This window comes from Rhinoraja longicauda, chromosome 4 (assembly GCF_053455715.1).
Source record: "Rhinoraja longicauda isolate Sanriku21f chromosome 4, sRhiLon1.1, whole genome shotgun sequence".
NCBI lineage: Eukaryota > Metazoa > Chordata > Chondrichthyes > Rajiformes > Arhynchobatidae > Rhinoraja > Rhinoraja longicauda.
In genome coordinates this window covers 21,992,434-22,014,545 of record NC_135956.1, presented here as the reverse complement: position 1 = coordinate 22,014,545, position 22,112 = coordinate 21,992,434, and the positions used below count along the sequence as shown (strand labels likewise).

Genomic DNA, 22,112 nt, shown 5'->3' with positions numbered 1-22,112 from the left:
GACACAAAAAGCTGGAGTAACTCAGCGGGAGTAAAGGCAACATTTCTGGCATGTATGTAATGTAATATAAATATAACTAATCTAAAATAGATTTGATGAAAGGAATTACGTGTTCTTGGTGCGCAATACAGCGTGCAACACAGTGGAAAAAAATGGATTGTGTATGGTTCCCCAAGGTCTGATCTTCCAACACCACCTGTGGTGTTGATTTTAAAACAGATTTTCTCAAAGGTGAAAGGAATCTCGCCCAAAAATTGTCCCAGGTCTGCCTCGTGCGCCTCCTTGAGGCAGGAACGGGGTACTGATTGAGAGTGATCAGCCATGATCGCATTGAATGGTGGTGCTAGCTCGAAGGGCTGAATGGCCTACTCCTGCACCTATTGTCTATCGCTGTGGTGCTCAACTAACAGGTTGTGTAGAAACCTCACCTAACCATGTTCTCCAGAGATGCTGCCTAACCCACTGAGTTACTCCAGCGCTCTGTCTTATTTTGCAAACCAGCATCTGAAGTTCCATGTTTCTCCAGCTTGTGTCACATCCTCAGGCAGAGAAATGTAGTGTACTATTAATTGTACAACTTAAACAGAGAATGCTAAAATAAAGAAACTCTTCTTGTAATAGAACATTTATATTTTAGAACTGAAAATTAGAATCATTTTATTTTGCATCTGGTATTATAACAGCCAGCATCTGTGGAGATAAAAGCAAGAGTTAACATTTTTCCATTTTTCTCTCTACAGATAATGTCTATTTTTATATAATATAAAATTCTATTTTAAATATTTTTAGAGAAATTTTAATGGCAACTAGACCAAGTGGACCCGTTGGGCTCAAACTTCTCCTGCACCCTCCTCCCCACAATGAAAACAGAAAATTAATGTTATCCTTGTAAAGGCAGTGCTAATGAATAGATCTTTTTCAGCATTTTTCCAAATTCTGTTTCAATTTTTTTAAATTAAAATGTTTTTTTGTTTTTTTTGAAAAGCATATGTACAGATCGGAATAAAAGACAAATTTGTTACAAAGTTCTTACATAGCTTCAATTTTAAAATTTTTAAAGAGAGAAAATAAAAAATAAAGAAGAAAGAAAAAAAAACTATAAACTATTGGGAAGAGAGAATAATTTTTTTTTTTTAAAAGGTATAACTATAAAAATTAAAGGGGGTAGATCCGGGAGACAATAACCACAGTTGTACATCCAACCCTAAACTCAAGTTTCAACTTTTAATTTTAAATTTTTATTTTAGTCCTGTGTCAAACCCATTTACTTTTCTAAAAATTCAATAAATGGAGACCATATTTTTAAAAATAAATTAGGTTTGTCAATTAAGGCAAATCTTATTTTTTCCAAATGCAGGGTCTCTGTCATTTCCGTAGTCCACATTTTAATTGTGGGGGTTATTGGTTTTTTCCAAAATTTAAGTATTAATTTTTTCGCAGTTATTAAACTGTAATCAAGAAAATGTACCTGACTTCTTGTAAAAAGGACTGGATGTCGCAAAATATTATGAAAACACACCCCTTTAAAAAGTTTATATGTGGAATTAGAAAATTGAGTCTATCCTTAAACCTTTTTTTAAATATTTGCCTCATTGGATATTGCACCATACCCAATGGGATGAAGAAGGTTACTCTCTTTGATACTCTCACCAAAGGGCAACATTAGGCCCTCACTAACAAGTGTAACCAAGGTTATTGATAAAGTTATCAAAAAAATAACTGCAGATGCAGGAACTCATAAATAAAAGCAAAAAATGCTGCAACACTTGCACAAAGTCTCTTGCCCAGGGTATGAGAAATCGAGAACCGGAGGACATAGGTTTAAGGCGAGGGGGGAAAGATTTAATAGGAACCTGAGCGGTAACGTTTTTACACAAAGGGTGGTGAGGTTATGGAATGAGCTGCTGGAGAATGTAGTTGAGGCAGCAACTATTTAAGAAACATTTAGCTGGGTGCATGGATAGGATAGGTTTAGAGGGATATGGGCCAAATGCAGGCAGGTGGAACTCGTGTAGGAGGGATATTGTTGGTCGGTGTGGGCAGGTTGGGCTGAAGGGCATGTTTCCATGCTGTATGACTCTATGACTCAGCATGTATAGCAGCATTTGTAGCAAAGATTTAACATTTCTGGTCAAATGTTATTCATGGCACCAGGAAAGGGAGAAACTAGTTGGTTTAAGTGTAAGAGAGTGGGGGGCTGGATAGGGCAAAAATAAATAACTGAGGAGGTGAGGGCAGAGTTGCCAAGGGAATAAGCTGTAAACAGGTCATTTAGTTAATGAATTAGTGGGACATTTACAGTGCATCTGAAAGAACCTAACAGCCATGAAATGAGAGCAGTTGGAGAAAAAGAATGTTAAAAAAAAGGGAATGTAAAACTTGCAAAAGCAAAAAAAAATCGCAAAATGTAGGACGTGCTTGGCAGGTCAAGCTGTTCTAATGGAAAGCGAACATCTGAGCCAATATCACCAACGGACAGAGCAACTCTGATTCAGACAGAGAGAATAAGTCATCTGAAGCTGTAGAATTCAATATTCAGCCCGAATGGTTTCGACGTGCTTTGGTCAAGGATGAGATGCTGTTGCTCAAGCTTGCATCGGGCCTCAAGAGAACAGCACTCAGAGAGATGTCAGAGTGGGAGAGGAGTGGGGAATTGACCAGCAATATTCTTGCAGACTGAGCCCTGTTGCTCCTCAAAGCCTTTCACCCAAACCGCAGTTTAGTTTCTACAACAGTACAGGAGACCGTATTGTGAACACCGAATACGCTGGATTGGATGGAGAGCAGGTGAATTCTTACTTCACCTAAAAGAGCTATTCGGGTCCCAGCATGATGGGAAGGGAAGAGGTGAAAGAACATATACTGTGTCTCCGATAGGTTCATGCAAGACTGCCGTAAGGAAGGAATGGTTGGTGGGGGCAGACGGCAGAGCAGGGAATCACAAAAGGAACGATCCTTTCATAAATGGGTGGGTGGGGGGGAGGGGAGGGGGGGGGCGTTACTGTGACTGTCAGTGGAATGTTGTTGGTCAGCAGACATTATGATGATCCCTGGAATGAGAGGGTTGCTGAGGGTAAGAGCCAGGGGAACTCCAACCTTTTTCTGTCCAGGAAGACTGAGGTGAGAGCAGAGATGCAGGAAATAGATGAGGTGTGGTCATGAACTTTGTCACTTTGACTGGTCACCATTCATCAATAGAATTTGGAAATTGCACAACCAAGTAATGTTTCTACACTGGTCAATAGAGCAAGAAATGAAATGCTAACGGCTGTGCTGGCTATTTGTTCTAGACATGTGTATAGTTCATTGCCCAAAACTTCGGAGAATCACCATGTTAAATGCTCAGGAAATTTAGTTTAGTTTAGTTTAGACTACAGCATGGAAAGAGGCCCTTCGGCCCACTGAGTTGAGGTCGACCCGTGATCACCCTTACTCCCATACAGACTCATTACAACTTTTGCAACTTTGGCGGCGCCAAAAGGTGCCGACAAATATATTGCCTACGTAATGCCTGACCTGCTGCCTGACCTGCTGAGTTACTCCAGCATTTTATGACACCTTCGATTTGTACCAGCATCTGCAGTTATTTTCCTACACTACTGCTTAGTTAAGGTCTGCTATATGATTTTACTGGGTTGTATGCAAAACAAAGCATTTTACTGTACTTAGGTACATGTGGCAATAAAATAAAACATAATTGACCAGTTCTATCCTACAGCAGGGACAATTTACGGAAGCCAATTAACCTATAAACCTGCACATCTTTGGAATGTGGGAGGAAACCAGAGCACCTGTAGAAAACCCATTGGGTCGCAGGGAGAACGTACAAACTCTGTACAGGCAGCACCCGTAGTCAGGATCTAACCTGGGTCTCTGGCACTGTAAGGCAGCAACTCTACTGCTGCACCACTGTGCCGCCCTCCGAAATGGGACAACAAATATTGAATAGCCTTTCTTTTTCTTGATTTTACCGTAAGTTAATTAAAGGTTTCCTTTTGGAAGATCTAGCTGTTTGACAATAGTAATTGGGTATTTTAGAGGTACCAGAAAGGCGTTTAGAGGTGTTTTACATATTCAGAAGAGATGGTTAAAAACAGCCACGGGGAACTACAGTGCCTCATTACGACTACATGTCTTATATTATCAGGAGCAAGTCTCATGACTGCAATCAAGTTGACAGTTAAAAGGATGAATTGATAAGGCCTGAGTTGTGGCACGCTAAGTTGATTTTACCATCTCACATAACAAGGTGAGCATCATAACAATTGCCTCAGTGTGAGATCAGCAAATCTGGAACAACTCCAAAGATGTGACATTTTCAAATTAACTCCCCACTGACACCCAAAGAAACAGCCAGATTGAGCAAGTGTTCTGATTTCAATGGGCAACATCAGGCAGGACTCTGATTGCAAATTCAGATTAGAAATGATCGGAGACAGTCCCGTGCAAGTATTGATCAGTTCCAAAGGCAACAAAGGAGGAAAGAACCAGAGAAGGTATGTTTGCTGTTTACTGTTTACAAGGGAAAAGTATGAAGTTCATTTCCATTGAAGAATACTTATCCAATTGCCTTTTACGTGGGTACATTAGTCACTGAAAGCAAGCAGTCAGATGCATCAATAGGTTCAGAAGAAATAGGTTTGTTGACCTTCATTGCCAAAGGATTTGACTGCAGAGGCAAGGCATCTCTCTGCTACGTGACCACCCCAACTGCCTCCAGGTGGCATAGCACTGTTGTTTCAGAGCTTCAGCTCCACCTGTGTAGTAAAATCTACACCAATGCCGGATTATTGTGACAGTGCATCTAAGACAAAACATAGAAACATCCAAGATCGGTACCCCGTTCCTGCTTTCTCCCCATATCCCTTGATTCCATTAGCCCTATATCTAACTCAAAAGGCTTCTTGTGGCCTCTGGTTGTATGTCCACAGAAACTGAAACAGTAGGTGCTGCGAACCAACCTGTTCTCTCTTTCCTAAGATCCTAAGTCATAGGAGCAGAATTAGGCCATTCAATCATGGCTGATCTATCTTTCCCTCTCAACCCCATTCTCCTGCCTTCTCCTCAAAACTCCTGACACCCATTCTAATCAAGAACCTATCAATCTTGACCTTAAAAATATCCATTGACTAGTCCTCCACAGCCTTCCAGTATGTATGCCCTAATATTACTAGGATTTCCCTTGTAAATAATCTCTGCACCCTCTCCTGTGTCCATATCCTTTATATAATAGTGCAGTATGGTCTAACCAAGTATTGGAAAACCTCCATACTTTTCAATTATAACCTAGAAATAAACCCATGTATTTGGTTTACCTTTGCCGAATGGTCTTCTTAACCAATCACTTAAATCACTTTTAGTGATTGGTATAATGTACTCCAAGATCCATTTATTCGTATATCTCATTTAGATTGCACTTTCCAAACAATAAGTGACGTCCTTTATATTTTTGCCCAAAATTACCACCTCATCGTAAATTGAACAACTTCCTTCCAGGGTCTTCTAATAACAATGATGATGATGATAACAAAAGTTACTGGGAGTTTTCTTTAGAAGCTTTGTGGTTCTATTGCTATAGCTTACATAGAAACACCAGTATTTAGTCATTTATTTTCCAGTCTTTAAACTGTAAAAACTTCCCCGGCCACAGTATTAATCTCTTTATAGGTGTTGAATGACCTGTATATTTACAGCTTTTGCAAGATTAATTTTTGGCAAGGTGGCGCAAAGGTAAAGTTGCTGCCTTACAGCGCCAGAGACCCCAGGTTCGATCCTAACTCTGGGCGCTGTCTGTACGGAGATTGTACATTCTCCCTGTGACCGTGTGGGTTTTCTCCAAGTGCTCCGGTTGCCTCCCACACTCCAAATACAAACAGGTTTGTACGTTAATTGGCTTTGGTAAAAAATTTAATTGTTCCTAGCATGTAGGATAGTGCTAGTGCTGGTCAGTGCGGACTTGGTGGGCTGAAAGGCCAGTTTCCGCGCTGTATCTCTGAGCTAAACGAAACAGATATTTTTATTCATGCAGAGTTCCTCAATCCATCAAATGTTCTCTTATAGTGAAACTAAGGTGGTAATATTTCTAAGAAAGTCATCCAAAATATTTTGCAAAACACAAAGTGCTGGAGGATCTCAGCGATGAGATATTGCCTGACCTGCTGAGTTCCTCCAGCATTTTGTATTTTGTTCAAGATTGGAGCAGTGGCAGTCTCTTATATTTCCAAAATATTTCCCTTTTCTCTTTGTTTGAAAATGCAATGCGACAATGCTGTGCCTTTGGTACGTTTGGCTAACTGATCGTTGAAACTGATAAGAAACCATTCCCATCGTATAATGAGACCATGAGGTGAAGTTGATATTTCTTCTTTATTTCAGTAATGCCTTACAACAGTGCCCATCACTGCGTTGTGGAAGTAGAAAACTTCCTGTTTGTACTGGGAGGAGAAGACCAATGGAACCCAAATGGTAATTACAAACTGCTTGGTTCTTTATATTTCACCTATGGAATGTATCAACATTTTTTATGATAATAAGAATAATTAAAGCTGCATTTATCTACCTGTTAATGTTAAATAAAATCAGAAAAATTATCATCTGTGAGGAAAATAGGGCAAATTTTGACATCAAGGGATACTTACCTGCAACCCATTAATTTCTCTTAATATTATAACTTTTATAACAGAATTTAAAGTACTTGTGCATTCTTTCTCCCCACCTGATGAGATGAAGAAAGTTCCCAGTTGTTGCAAATGCTCATAGAATCCATTGTTTGTTAACCTCACCAATACTGCCCTGCTTTGAAGTGCTGGGGTTAGGGTTATGGAAGACTATAAGAAATACATACAGGGCTGGACAAATTGTGTAGGAAGGAACTGCAGATGCTGGTTTACACCGAAGATAGACACTAAATGCTCTTTATACCCTTCCATATCTCTAGTTTCCCTCTCCCCTGACTCTCAGTCTGAAGAAGGGTCTTGACCCGAAACGTCACCCATTTCTTCTCTCCAGAGATGCTGTCTGTCCCGCTGAGTTACTCCAGCATTTTGTGACTATCTACAGGGTAGGACATTCAGCCCCTTGATAATAAGATAATAAGGTTTTCCTCAAGTCCACTTTCCTACTCTCCCCCCACACACCCTTGAATACTTTATTCATTTAAAGTCTATCTTATTGAATTGATTGAAGGATACAGCCTGGAACAGGCTTTAACTTTCCCAAGATTGTCTGAGATCACCTTAGTGCATGGGGCTTAGATGGGTTGGAATTTGTTAGGTGCATCCAAGAATGTTCTAAATAATTAATGCTTATTGTAACTAGTAGAGCAGTCTCTGCATTTATTCCTGTGGCATCTCGATGGTTTAGTTTAGTTTATTATTATTATTATTATTATTGTCATGTTGAGATGCAGTGATAAACTTAGTTTTGCGTGCTATCCAGACAAATCATACCATACGTCAATCAAGCCGTACACAAATAAAAGAGTAGAACTTATTCAGTGGATGATAGTGGACCTTCTTAGGGATACAGGTTGTCAAACTGAAAGTGACTGTCCTAACCCCCTACTTGCCGCACCCTGCTAATCAGATAACACCCTATTCCTGCTGGCATGTTATCTCCAGCATCATGAGCTCTTATCCAAGGTAATCTTTAGGGTGGCACAATGTGAACGTATATTGCATTGAATGGGTTGCTTCTATCCACTCTAGCCAATATTTCATCAAATTTTGTATAGGAAGGAACTGCAGGTGCTGGTTTATACCGAAGATCAAGACCAAATGCTGGAGTAACTCAGCGGGTGAGGCAGCATCTCTGGAGAAAAAGGAATGCGACAAAATCTTTTCTCCAGAGATGCTGAGTTACTCCAGCATTTTGTGTCCTTCCTCAAATTTGTTCGACAAGATTTATGTTTAATGAAGCTGTTCTGCCTGATCATGTTATGTTCTGCCATTAGCTCCTAATTATTGATTCTAATATTTTTCCAATTATGGGCTTTAGGTTAACCAGGCAATAGTTACCCATTATTTTGCTTTCCACCCAAGAGAATAAGGATATCACATAGGCAATTTTCTAAATCTCTTGAGAATTTAACGAAATTTGGAAGATGCAAACATTACCGTGGTGGCCATTTCTTACAGAAATCCAGGATGCGAACTGCAATACCCAGGCATTATCGCAGCCTGAAGCCCCAATAGCTTGCCTAATACAAATTTTCTAGTGATGCTGATGGTATTTGATTCATCCTCTGTATTGTTTTATTATTAAAATGATCTCACCCTCATATTTTACAATAGACAATAGACAATAGGTGCAGGAGGAGGCCATTCGGCCCTTTGAGCCAGCACCGCCATTCAATGTGTTCATGGCTGATCATTCTCAATCAGTACCCCGTTCCTGCCTTCTCCCCATACCCCCTGACTCCGCTATCCTTAAGAGCTCTATCTAGCTCTCTCTTGAATGCATTCAGAGAATTGGTCTTCACTGCCTTCTGAGGCAGAGAATTCCACAGATTCACAACTCTCTAACTGAAAAAGTTTTTCCTCATCTCCGATCTAAATGGCCTACCCCTTATTCTTAAACTGTGGCCCCTGGTTCTGGAGGCCACATATCATAAAGATAGATACAAAAGATATTTAACTGCCCTGCCACTGCCTTGTTGCCCATAATCATCTCCCCCACCAAAAAGACACAAATTGCTGGAGCAAGGTCCTGACCTGATACGTCTACTATTCATGTTCTTCAGAGATGCTGCCTGAGTTACTTCAACACATTGTCCTTTTTTTGCATGTGCAGTCCCTTTTGTCTATCATTTCCCTAGTTACATTCTCTTGTTGGTTAGTGTTGACTTTGACATCTCTCTTCCTTTTATATGTCATATGTTATACACAATAACAAGCAGGAAACTTCACCGAAAACGTCACCCATTCCTTCTCTCCAGAGATGCTGCCTTTCTCGCTGAGTTATTCCAGCTTTTTGTGTCTAACCTGTTCACTGCCAATTTTTTTTTTACTGTTGGCCAAGACCCGAGTATACCCGGGGGTGGCACAGAACAGGTTAAAGCTCACAGGTGCTTGATATAAAAGTACTCGTGAATACTCAAGAGCATTTTCTTTGTGGGTTGAGATTTTCAGCTATCTCTGGTCACTTATAAATCATGTCCTGAGAACTTGCTGAGTTAAAAGTCAAAAAAGTTTTAAACTTGCAGCGTTTGGTCACAGAGTTGCACAGCGGATGCGCAGAAGGTTGGTTGTCAATCATAAACAGACACTAAGGTGAAATGGTTGCACTGTCCTTGTGCTTGCCTGACAACAGAATACAACTTTAATCAATTGTGACTTAAGAAAGAAAAAAAAAATCAGCTTTGAATCGCCTTCTATTTTAGTAAATAAAAAACTTGTAGCCATAAATTAATTAGGAATGTAAAAAGGAGAGTGTATTTTAATTTGCTGGCTGTTTACATGTTCATAAAGCATCGTTAATGTGAAAAATAAAACTGGTCAGCTATCAAACTCCACAAACATTCTGTCATGCTTGGGACACGGAATATTTTTGACCTTTTTGCTAAGATTCAGAAAATAAATAGGTCTTTGCTTTTCATTTGATGTGGATGTAACAGAAAATAAATATTATCCCACTTAAATTTCTACGAGAACTTTGGAAAATTATAATTTAGTTCTGGAAGGTATTTAATTCTCTGATTTCTTATTTTTTTACACAGGGAAACATAGCACTAATTTTCTCAGCCGATATGATCCTAGGTTTAACAACTGGATACAACTTCCCCCTATGCAAGAAAGGTAAAACTTTATATTTAAATGTTTAATACTTTAACACACCTAGCTCAGTTTTGCAACATAAGTGGCAGGAACTGAGAAATTGGATCCATTCGTGCCTGTTTATTTTGCATGAAATGCACATAAATCAATGTAAATCAGAGTCAACCCCACTAGTGATCATTTCCAGTGGCATTGTGCCCATTGTGAAGTTGGACTGGGTACTTGAACATGGCACAGTGGCACAGCGGTAGAGTTGCTGCCTTACAGTGCCAGAGACCCGGATTCGATCCTGACTACTGGTGCTGTCTGTATGGAGTTTTGTACGCTCTCCCGTGACCAGCATGGGTTTTCTCTGGCAACTCCGGATTCCCCCCACACTCCAAAGACGCACAGGTTTGTATGTTTATTGGCTTGGTAAAATTGTAAATTGTCCTTAGTGTGTGTAGCATAGTGTTGGTGTATGGGGATTGCTGGTTGGCACGGACTCGGTGGGCTGAAGGGCCAATTACCACGCCGTATTTCCAAACTAAACTAAACTAAACTTCCTTGTGCTGCTTTTATTTGCAAGTCTGACATTATCCCATAGATAGTCATTATTCACAGAATGCCCAATTCCTTGCTCACTGAGTTTGATTAGAGCCCAGCAGCTGGTAATCGCAGTGGAGCTATGGATGCATCACATAGTTTGTGGTGTTATTGCAATTTAAACAGACATTCAGCCAACATTCGGCAGACCAAAAGGACACAATGTGCTGGAGTAACTCAGCAGGTCGGGCAGCATCCCAGGAGAACATGGATAGGTGATGTTTTGGGTCAAGACCCTTCTTCTTGACCCAAAACTTCATCTATCCATGTTCTCCAGCGATGCTGCCTGGCCTGCTGAGTTACTCCAGTACCATGTGACCATTTGTGTATTAACCAGCATCTGCTGTTCTTTTTTTCTACATTCAGTTGACCAGGCACTTTCAAAACTCACTGTAGTTTATTCAGACCCATTGCAAAGTCCTTAGAGAGTTTGCTCTAAATAACAGGGAGTATTTTCTCCAGCCTTTAACTGCTGTGATCTTCTGCAATAGGAGCTTAAACAGGAGCAGAGGTAAGCCAACTGGCTCCTTCAAGCCTGCTCTGACATTCAATAAGATTAGGACTGATCCAATCTTTGTCTCAATGCCACTTTCATACTCATTCCCCATATCCCTTTGCTCCCGTGTAATGCAACCTGCACCTTGAATGTATTCAACTCCTCTGCTCCATGCCAGTCTAGGATAGAGAATTCCAGAAAACCCATAAACTACAGAAAAAGATTCCTCATTGTCATCTTAAATGGATGACCCTTAATTCCGAAGCTTTTCACTTTAATGGGCGGCATGGTGGCGCAGTGGTAGAGTTGCTGCCTTACAGTGCCAGAGACCCGAGTTCGATCCTGACTATGGGTGCTGTCAGTATGGAGTTTGTACGCTCTCCCCATGACCTGCATGGGTTTTCTCCGGGTGCTCCAGTTTCCTCCCACATTCCAAATATGTGCAGGTTTGTAGGTTAATTGGCTTCAGTAAAACTTGTAAATTGTGCCTAGTGTGTAGGATTGTGTAAACGTGCAGAGATCACTGGTCGGCACGGACACGATGGGCCGAATTGCCTTTTTCCGCTCTGTATCTCAAAACCCTAAACTCTTTGCACTTTAGGTCTTAATACTCCCACTAGAATTTGGAACAATTAACAGGAATAATACACAATCTAATTTCTTGCCATTGCTTTGCACTGAATTAATTTGAAGTGCAGTCACTCTTGTTAGGCAAACAAGTAAGTAAACATTTTAGTTCATATTCAGTTAACCATGGCTGTCTTATAAAATATAGTTCTTATTGAGAATTATAAGCTTCAGAGCTCCAAACACTTGTAGAATCACCCAGCAATGGCAGAAGTAAATCCATCAGCAACTAACTTGCAAACAGCTGATAATCCTTTTGATGTGACTATTGAAGGCTCTTTCCTGTTACTGAAGACTTGCTCTAATGTGTAAATTTAAGCAAAAGATTAAGCTAGAACATTGAGCAGTGCAGACATCACTAAACCATTGCAAAATGTTCACTATTTATGCATGTACTTCTAGTGATGTTGCATAACCTAATGCCTTTATCGCTGGTGGAACTCAATATGAAGAATGCTATGAAGTTGGTCCAAAGGTCTTTCACTTTAGATATAATTCAAGCTTTGATTCATATTTAGCTTTTCATTGTGTTAAGTAGATATCACACTTTGTTCTCTGACAGATTAATGGCAAAGTATTTTGACAGCCATTTCTCGTAATAGACACATACAAGTATTGATGCTGAAGTTAACAGCTCCGGAGGAGATTATTCAATTTGATTGTGTCTATGACAAATCAATCCAAAACAATCTCTTTTCACTACCTTTTCCCCTATAGCCCGATAACTTACTTCAATTCAATTATTTATCCAATGATTCTCTCTGTGCAAAGCTCCCCTTATCCCAATAGCACTCTTGATCAAGACATTTATCTTGCTCATTCCTCTCACTTTCAATGGAAAACAGGCGAGTCTCTTTCCATGGTCCTGTTCCTGCATCAAAGTCCTTCATAATTAAATTAGTCCTGATATGCCTAACTTTTTTTTAAACTATGTTTTCCAACAACTTCCTTATGGATCTATTTTGCACAGTTTCTATGTCTTTCTTATCTTCGCTAAATCTGAATACAGCCATCCAGCTATGGGCCCAGTAAAATTTTGTGTAACTGTGTTGTTATTCCCTTAACATTCTTGTCTCATATTCCACATCCCTATTTATAAAATGTAAGATATTTGGGAATTTTGTGGCTTTAACTACCTGCTTATATCACTTCAAGAAATGACAGATTTCAATTCGTTGTTTTCTTTTTCATTGTGTTGTAGAGCCATACAGTATGGAAACAGGCATTTCAGCCCAATTTGCCTATGCTGACCATGATGGCCCATCTACGCCAGTCTAACCCACCCACCTTTTGCCCATATCCTTCTAAACCTTTCCTATCCATGTATCTGTCCAAATGAATTCACATCCTTTGGCATTGTTCCATTAAAAAAATAATGATATTCTTGTTTTTTTTCCCATTGAAAATCTAATTGAACTCCTGTATTTTTTCAAAAGGCAACATCTCCCATTTATCCAAATTAAATTGCAAATTTATATACCATGCTATTCCACTAATATGTTCTTCTTCCGAAAAAATCTAAATGCTCATCAAATGCTCATTGTCAAATTCTGTATCTTTATAGTCTCGCTACATTTCTAGTTTCTGTTCCCTTTACCCAAATTCAAATGATTTAGTGTTTCAGCACAACGTACCAAGAATGAGAATACATCGAGAATTGATACCTGGGCCATTTACGGTCCCTTATTTTCTCTGTTCATCAATAGATTTTCTATTTATTTGCTGCTATGTTTCCTCTTTAAAGGCCTAACTGTCTCCAAACAAATTATAGGCACCTTGCATAACAGACATTTTTAAATCCAAAGTTAGTAACTTCTTCAAAAATTCTGGTAATTTTATAAAGCATGATTTCCCTTTAACAATCATATTCAAGCTGTTCTTATATACCTTTCTAGATGCTTACTAATTTTATCAAAATTCATAGCTTCCGATAATTTCCTTTGATTTAGCTTTAGCTGGATATGGACAATGGTTACCCTTTGTTCCTTTTGTAAATATTCAGACGTTGCCCTCCTGTCAAAAGCTTCTGAAACATTTTGGTCATCTAACAGACAAACTCCAGATTTGCACTCTGAATAAATGAAGGATGTAGCCTTTCTGTTGGTGTTGTAAAATCCAGAGTATTGCTCTCCACATGGTCTGAGAAACAGTTTTCAAATTAATAAAAGATAATAGTGCAGAAATTTAATGTCATCAGGAATGACACCAACTGGCCAAAATACTGTGTTACTAAAAGTCAACAGCATCACCATCGCCATATCTTTAAATGGTTTCTAAGCAGAATTTGTCCAAAAAGTAGAACTTAACATGTAGCAAAAATTTAAGTGTTGGTGGAAGACAGGCGAATGGAACTGGCAGATTAGTTTGAGTAGAAAGGAACTGCAGATGCTGGTTTACACCAAAGATAGACCCAATGTGCTCGTGTAACTCAAAGCTGAGGTACTCCAGCATTTTGTGTCTATCTTTGGCAAATTGGTTTGGGTTCCACTGATTTGCCTCCTTATTCCACTGCCTCAATTCTCAGATATATTTTACAAAAACGCATGTTCACTACGAATATAAAGGAAACAAAGAATACACCAACCATTGAAAATCAGAATTGCAGTGGTCACTTTGATCAGTAGACCCTTACTTGTACTGTATCTGATGATTATTACCAACTTCCCTTTAAATGTTAGTTCTTGAATTGAAAATGTATATAAGGTCCAAAGACTGACAGATATGCACATATAATGTATCAGTAGGACACTGGTAGTTTAGGAAAATACAATCTAACATTCATTGATTTGCACAAAAAGATATCCACTCAAAAAGATATAACATACTGTTTTTACATTTATATCACTATTGATTTTTAAGCTGCAATACTTGATAGTGTCTAACATTTGTACTTCAAACTACACCAAACTATTCAGTTAAATACTAAACATAAGCAGTGTATTCCCATGTTCAGAGCAGTATTGTTCAATTTCATTTCCAATGATCCAGTATTACAAAGCTAGTCTTTGTGATGGATAGGAAACTAATCTAACTCTTCATTGTCAGTCAGAAAACAGGAAACTAGTGCTGCACAATAGATATTACTATGGTTGTCAGACTGACACTTAGCAAACATCAACCTTGGACATGAAACCTATATTCAAATGAAATGGGAGGAATTATCATTAGGACGGCTGCTAGTCAATAGTCAAATTGTAGTGATCTGTTTCAAAGTCAGTAAATCACCAATTCTGAATCTTAAAAGATTTTAACAATATATATATAAAATTAAAAATTATATAATGTAAACACACAGCAGGTCAGAAATTTGTGGAAACAGAAAAATAAATAAAGTTTCAAATCCGAGACTCTTTGTCAGAACTGCTAAACAAGTTAGTATTTAGTTGCAGAGAAGGTGGGAAAGTTGTGAATGAATAAATTTTCTCTCAGGTAGACACAAAATGCTGGAGTAACTCAGCGGGTCAGGCAGCATCTCGGGAGAGAAGGAATGGATGACGTTTCGGGACGAGACCCTTCTTCAGGCTTTCGACCCGAAACGTCACCCATTCCTTCTCTCCAGAGATGCTGCCTTCGGTTTAAACCAGCATCTGCAGTTCTTTTCCTAAAGAAATTTTCCCTAATCGCTTGAGACCAGATGGGTTAATGTGGTATTTAGTGGAGGTTAAAGCTAGGTCATTCATCTTTGCCTGTATTACGTGTTGCTAATAACAGGTGTACATGTCATGCCCAGTGGGCCAGGATAGGCTGATGGAGAGAGAAAAACTGAACTCACATCACTCATGGATGACAGGCAGAAATAGCCAGTTTTGATTGCTAACAAATGCTCTTAGTTAAAGCATCCGGTTAACCTTGGCTACGTGCAAAAATTATCATTAGAAGTTGCAATGTCATCTTCACATAATGCACAGCGATTTTGGTTACGGCCCACACTGCACATGTGCCAAGCTATTTTGCTGCAACATAGTAGAAGTTCATTGTTGACTGAATCAGGCGCACTGTAGAAAATATTCTGACTGGTTTCATCATGGCCTGGTATGGCAATTCCAATGCACCGGGTGCCAGAGCCTGCAGAAAGTAACGCATCCAGCCCAATCCATCAGGTGCGCAGCTCTCCCTCCCCATTGAAAGCATCGGTGTGAGATACTGCCTCAAGAAGGCGCCATCTAATAGTGACAATTCCCATCAACTGGGCTGTGCCCCTTTCTCGCTATTACCATTGACAGAAGCTATCAAAACCTGAGGTTGCACACTACTGGGTTCAGGAGCAGCTACTTTACTACAGCCATCAGGTCCTTGAACTGACCGGCGCAACCTTAATGTGGAGAGAAGAACTGCAGATGCTGGTTAAAATCAAAGGTAGACACAAAATGTTGGAGTAACTCAGCGGGACAGGCAGTATCTCTAGAGGGAAGGAATGGGTGATGTTTCGGGGCAAGACCCTTCTTCAGACTGATTCGGTTCCTTCTCTCCAGAGATGCTGCCTGTCCCTCTGAGTTACTCCAGCATTTTGTGTCTACCTGTGCAACCATAATCCTGACTCAGAAACAGAACATCAGGGACCACTACCAAGGTGGTAGTGCACTACCATGGACTTATTTTCCTAATTGTGTTTTGCACTAATGGCTTGTTTTTTTTCTGCAGCCTTCTTTTACTATCATGTTAGGATTAGCAGGATTAATATGTAATTTAATCATGATTTATGCTTTTGTGAGTTGTCTGTGAGTTCCATGTGCCTGCATTGCCACTGCAAGCAAGGCTTTCATTGTGCCATTACCTTACGGTGCATATGCATATAACGATAAACTGAACGACTTAAAAATGGCAAATATCAAGGTATTTTTGTGCAGTTAGGAGTGCAAATGCCTCTCTTATCTCACAAATATAATAATATTTGTTTCTTCACTGTTTGATGTTGTTCTGATCTGAATTCTTGCGGACAGGGAAGTAATTCTGCTTGTGTAAAATCCCGGTCTTCAGTGGGATGATCCTTTTAAGGACCCGTAAAGGACAGCTAACTGGCGCACTCTTCTGGCCTTCCAACTGAACTATCAATGTGCATCCTTGCCAACGAGCAATATGTGGAATTCACAGCCAAGTCTGCAAATATGCGATGTGAAGTTTTAAATAAATCTCTTTTAACGTTCGAACAAACTGTTTTATAGCCTAACATCTTATCTTGTTGCAGGCGAGCCAGTTTCTACGCCTGTCTTCTGGATAAACATTTGTATGTGATTGGTGGAAGGAATGAGAGTGGTTATTTGTCCAGTGTCGAATGCTACAATCTGGAAACCAACAAGTGGTGTTACCTGTCCTCCTTGCCACAGCCTCTGGCAGCTCATGCAGGTGCCGTGCACAATGGAAAGATTTACACATCAGGTAACTTCATAGTGTATCTAATTTTCCCTTAAACATTTAAATTCAATGCACTTACAGTAACAGTTCCAGTTTGGTTCATTGTCACGTGTACTGAGGTACAATGAAAAGCTTTTGTTGCGTGCTAACCAGTCAGCAGAAAGACAATACATAATTACAATCGAGCCGTTTATAGTGTATAGATACACGACAAGGGAATAACGTTTAGTTTAAGGTAAAGTCAGCAAAGTACGATCAAGGATAGTCCGATGGTCACCAAAGAGTTAGATAGTAGTTATGGTGTGTAGCCTTTGGGGATAAAAAGATTTTCCAGACATTCCTGTTTAACAATTCTAGCCACAGGTATGGTAGTCAGCACTGCTCTCTGGTTATGATACAATAATTCAGTTGCCTCAGTTATTTACATTACTTGCTCAGAAAATGGGGTTGGCTGTCACTACAATTATCAATAAAGTTAATGAGTTTCCTTCCGATTCATATTTAAATGAAGAAATTATGGTACAGTGGTGCAGCTGTATAGTTCCTGCCTTACAGCAGCAGAAACCCGGGTTGTATCCTGACTACGGGTGTTGTCTGTACGGTGTACGTGTGTGACCGGGTGGGTTTTCTCCCGGGAGCTCCTGTTTTCTCCCACACTCCAAAGACGTGTACGTTTGTAAGTTAATTGGCTTGGTAAAATTGTAAATTGTCCTAGTGTGTTGTAGGATAGTGTTAGAGCGCGGAGATCAATGGTTGGCACGGACACAGTGGGCCGAAGGGCCTGTGTACATGCGGTATCTCTAAACTAAACTAACCTAAAACTAAACAGTGATTGGTCTTATATTATTGTATTTAATAATTTCTCAGATTGGTTTAATCTAACTTGTTTAAAAGACAGTTTTGTTTCACACAGCATGGCTTTGCACTTTCAAAGCTTGTCTATTTTATATTTATATTCGTTTTTCTTCCATGCAATCCTATCTATTATTTAATTTTACTTTGTTCCTAGAAAGACAATTCTAATTCTACTTTTCTACTACAAAAGCTGAGAAAGTAATGAAATTGAATTTCTCCTACAACCTATTCCAGGTAGCTCGGCTGAAATGGGAACTCGATATAAGGAATAGCAATGGTCTAGAGAATTCCTGACATCAATTTGGGAAAATCTGTAATCCAGCCACTTGTGGCTAGAATTGTTAAACAGGAAAATCTTTTTTTTTCTCCAAAAACTGCACTATGTAACAATCAATCCTGTACAGGATTAGCCTGATTGAGAAATCAAACCTCAATTACTAGTGAAAGTGAGAAGAGTTTCTTCATAAGTCCATAAATTCATAAGTTCTAGAAACAGAATTAGGCCATTCGGACCATCAAGTCTACTCCGCCAATCAATTGTGGTCTATCTATCTTTCTCTCTCAACCCCATTCTCCTGCCTTCTCCCCATAATCCCTGATACCTTTACTAATCAAGAATCTGTCAATCTCTGCCTTAAAAATATCCATTAACTTGACTTCCACCATCCTCCATCAGTGAAGATATATAATAAATAACTAAAACGGCAGGACTGGAAATCTGAAATGTAAGCAGAGTGCTGGTAACACTCAGCAAAACTATTCCCATGAGAGGTTATCAGCCTGAAATATTAACTCTGTTTCTCTTTACACAGATGCTGCCTGAGCTCTTGAGTATTCCGTACATTTTCTGTTTTTATTGCATTGAGTATATGAGCTTGACATGACTTTGTAAACTCACAAGGATTTCTTCTGCTGTTGTGCTGCGAGAGTGATCGTACCTCATTGTTCCGCATTAACAGAGGGCAGGCTCATCTGGCAGCTTTCTTGTGAAGCATGAAGACAAAGGATAATGCGACTTTGGTGACAGAGCTCCTGACTAGTAATCCAGATGCCTGTGTTTATAGGAACATATTCAAGTCCCTTCATGGCATCCTTTAAACCTATGAAAACTTCGATTTCTTCCCACATCGCCAAAATGTGTGGGTTTGTAGGTTAATTGGCCTCTATATATTGCCCCAAGTGCATAAGGAGTAGATGAGAAAGTGTGATGACATAGAACTAATGTGAACGGGTGGTTTAGTTTAATGTGAATGGTAGTTTAGTTGAGTTCAGTTTAGAGCTACAACGCAGAAAAATGCCCATCAACCCACCAAGTTCGCGCCTACCAGCAATCCCCACACACTTACACAATCCTACACACATTAAGGATAAGTTCACAATTTTACCAAGCCAATTAACCTACAAACCTGTATGTCTTTGAAGTGTGGAAGGAAACTCAGAGCACCCGGAGAAAACCCAAGCAAGTCATGGGGAGAACGTACAAACTCCGCACAGACTGCACCCATAGTCAGGATCAAACCCGTGTCTCTGGCGCTGTAAGGCAGCAACTCTACCACTATGCCACCGTGCCGGTGGGCGTGGACCTTGTGAGCCGATGGACCTGTATCCGTGCTGTATCTCTAAACTAAACTAAATTAAACTGAAATAGCCTCAAAATCTCTACCACATACCCAAAATTTATATCCTCTAATTTGATCTATCTCAGATATGAGGACAATTTTCATGCATTCTACCCTATTCTTACTCCTTCGTAATTTTATTTACCTCTGTCGTGGCCCCTGTCAACCACCTCCACTCCAGGTAAAACAGACCTAGATAACATGGTACAATGACAAAATTCAACTGGAGGTGGGGTTAGTAGGGGGTGATCAGGGAGTAGATTGGACTGGGCTGGGAGATGGTTGGTGGTGTTCAGGTGATCAGCAGTGAGACAGAAGGGGGCCTAGGAAAAAATGAAGGGAAGAAGGTTTTAAAATTATTGAAGATATAAATTCACATAGGAGGTGTGAGTAAGACTCAAAAGAACGGCAGAGAACAGAGTTAGATTGGAGATGCAAGGAACTGCAGATGCTAGTTAACAAAATGGGTACAAAGTGCAAAGTAACTCAGCGGGTCATGTAGCATCTTTGGTGAACATAGATAGACAACGTTTTGGGTCAGGTCTGAAGAAGGCTCCTGACCCATTACGTGACCTATCCATGTTCTCCACAGATGCTGCTGACCTGCTGAGTTACTCCAGCACTTTATGTCTATCAGAGTCAGGTACCTGGGCTAGAAATAATGGAGTGCTAGTGCCTGCAATCTCTGAGCAACTCCACATCCAGTAGCATTCTTTTAACTTTCCTCCTTACTTACCATATCTACTTACTAGATTTTTGTGAATCATGCACTAGAATACCCAAATCCCTTTGTACCACAGAGATCTGCAATCTCTTAGATAATATGCAATTTATTTTTAATGCCAAATGAACCAATTCACATTTTCCTACAGTACGCTCCATTTGTGAGATCTTTGTGCACTCACTTAACCCATCTATAATCCTTTATACTTCCCTAAGTTCTCTTTTCAAATTGCTTTCCTATCTGACCTTATGTCATCAGTAAATTTAGCAACCATACCTTCAGTTCATTTATTCGGCACCTATCTCAGATTCCGATTTATTGACTGTAACTCCACCTTCAGCACCATAATTGCAACCAAACTCTCTCCAAACTCCTCGACATAGGACGCATCATCCTCATCTGCAACTGGAAACTTACCTTCCAGACCCATAGAACGCAATCAGTAAGGATAGATGACAAAACCCCCCATGATAATTCTCAACACCGGTGCCCTGCAAGGCTGCATTCTCAGCCCATGACTTCCTTCACACTCATGGCTCTGCAGCCAAATTCTGCTCTAACTCCATTTATCGGTTTGCAAATGACACCATTGTGGTCGGCCAGATTTCGAACAATGATGAGACAGAGTACAGGAAAGCGATAGATAGCTATTTGTCAACAAAATGAAGGAGTTGGTCAACGACTTCAGGAAACAGGGTGCACCTCAATCTGCATCAATGGTTGCTGAATGGAGATGGTCGAGAGTTTCAAGTTCTTAATTCTAAATATCACCAATAATTTGTCCTGGTCCATCTGCATTGATGCTACAGCCAAGAAAGAAGGAGGTTAAGGAAATTCAGTATGTCTTCAATGACTCTTACCAATTTCTACAGATACACCGGAGAAAGCATTTTATCCAAATGTATTACGACTGTTTCTGGCCACTGCTCTGACCAAGACTGCAAGAAAGTCCTGTAAAGTCTGATTAATGATAATCCGAGGATCTCCAAAGAGGCTGATTCCTCCAACACTTCCGTCACCTACAACGGGACCCCACTACGGGCCACATCTTCCCATCCCCTCCCTTTTCTGCGTTCTGCAGAGACCGTTCCCTCCGTAACTCCCTGGTCCACTCGTCCCTTCCTACCCAAACCACCCCATCCCCGGGCACTTTCCCCTGCAACCGCAGGAGATGCAACACCTGTCCCTTTACCTCCCCCCTCAACTCCATCCAAGGACCCAAACAGTCTTTCCAGGTGAGATAGAGGTTCACCTGCACCTCCTCCAACCTCATCTATTGTATCCGCTGCTCTAAATGTCAACTTCTTTACATCGAAACCAAACGCAGGCTCGGCGATCGTTTCGCTCAACACCTTCGCTCAGTCCGCCTTAACCAACCAGATCTCCCGGTGGCTGAGCACTTCAACTCCCCCTCTCACTCCCAGTCTGACCTTTCTGTCATGGGCCTCCTCCAGTGCCATAGTGAGGCCCACCGGAAAATGGAGGAACAGCACCTCATATTTCGCTTGGGCAGCTTGCAGCCCAGTGGTATGAACATTGACTTCTCCAACTTTAGATAGTTCCTCTGTCCCTCTCTTCCCCTCCCCCTTCCCAGTTCTCCCTCTATCTTCCTGTCTCCACCTATATCCTTCCTTTGTCCCGCCCCCCCGACATCAATCTGAAGAAGGGTCTCGACCCGAAACGTCACCCATTCCTTCTCTCCTGAGATGCTGCCTGACCTGCTGAGTTACTCCAGCATTTTGTGAAATAAATACCTTCGATTTGTACCAGCATCTGCAATTATTTTCTTACACTCCAATGAGACTGATGTTGGCTCAGGACTGCTCTCCAGTTGTTGATAGGATGGTTCAGTGGCCTGATGACAGCTGGATGAAACTGTCCCTGAATCTGGAAGGATGCATTTTCACTCTTCTGTATCTTTTGCCTGATGGGAGAGGGGAGAAGAGGGAGTGATTGGAGTGAGATTCATCCTTGGTTATGCTGGTGTTTATACCTCCTCTCATTTGCACCTGCTCTCAATTTTTTATTAATCAGTTAAACTTCGATCCATGCCAGTATGTTACCTTCTCCGCCATTAGCTT

General features: G+C 40.4%; 1 protein-coding gene across 3 annotated transcripts in view; it reads left to right on the top strand.

The window, feature by feature from the left end:
- Positions 1 to 22,112, top strand: part of klhl14 (kelch-like family member 14) — a 114,523-nt gene that overhangs the window by 70,243 nt on the left and 22,168 nt on the right. For all 3 annotated transcript variants that reach the window (XM_078398524.1, XM_078398525.1, XM_078398526.1), the window contains 3 exons: positions 6,376 to 6,465; positions 9,716 to 9,794; positions 16,667 to 16,857. In XM_078398524.1, the coding sequence (XP_078254650.1) occupies positions 6,376 to 6,465; positions 9,716 to 9,794; positions 16,667 to 16,857 (360 nt within the window). The remainder of the gene's footprint in view (positions 1 to 6,375; positions 6,466 to 9,715; positions 9,795 to 16,666; positions 16,858 to 22,112) is intronic.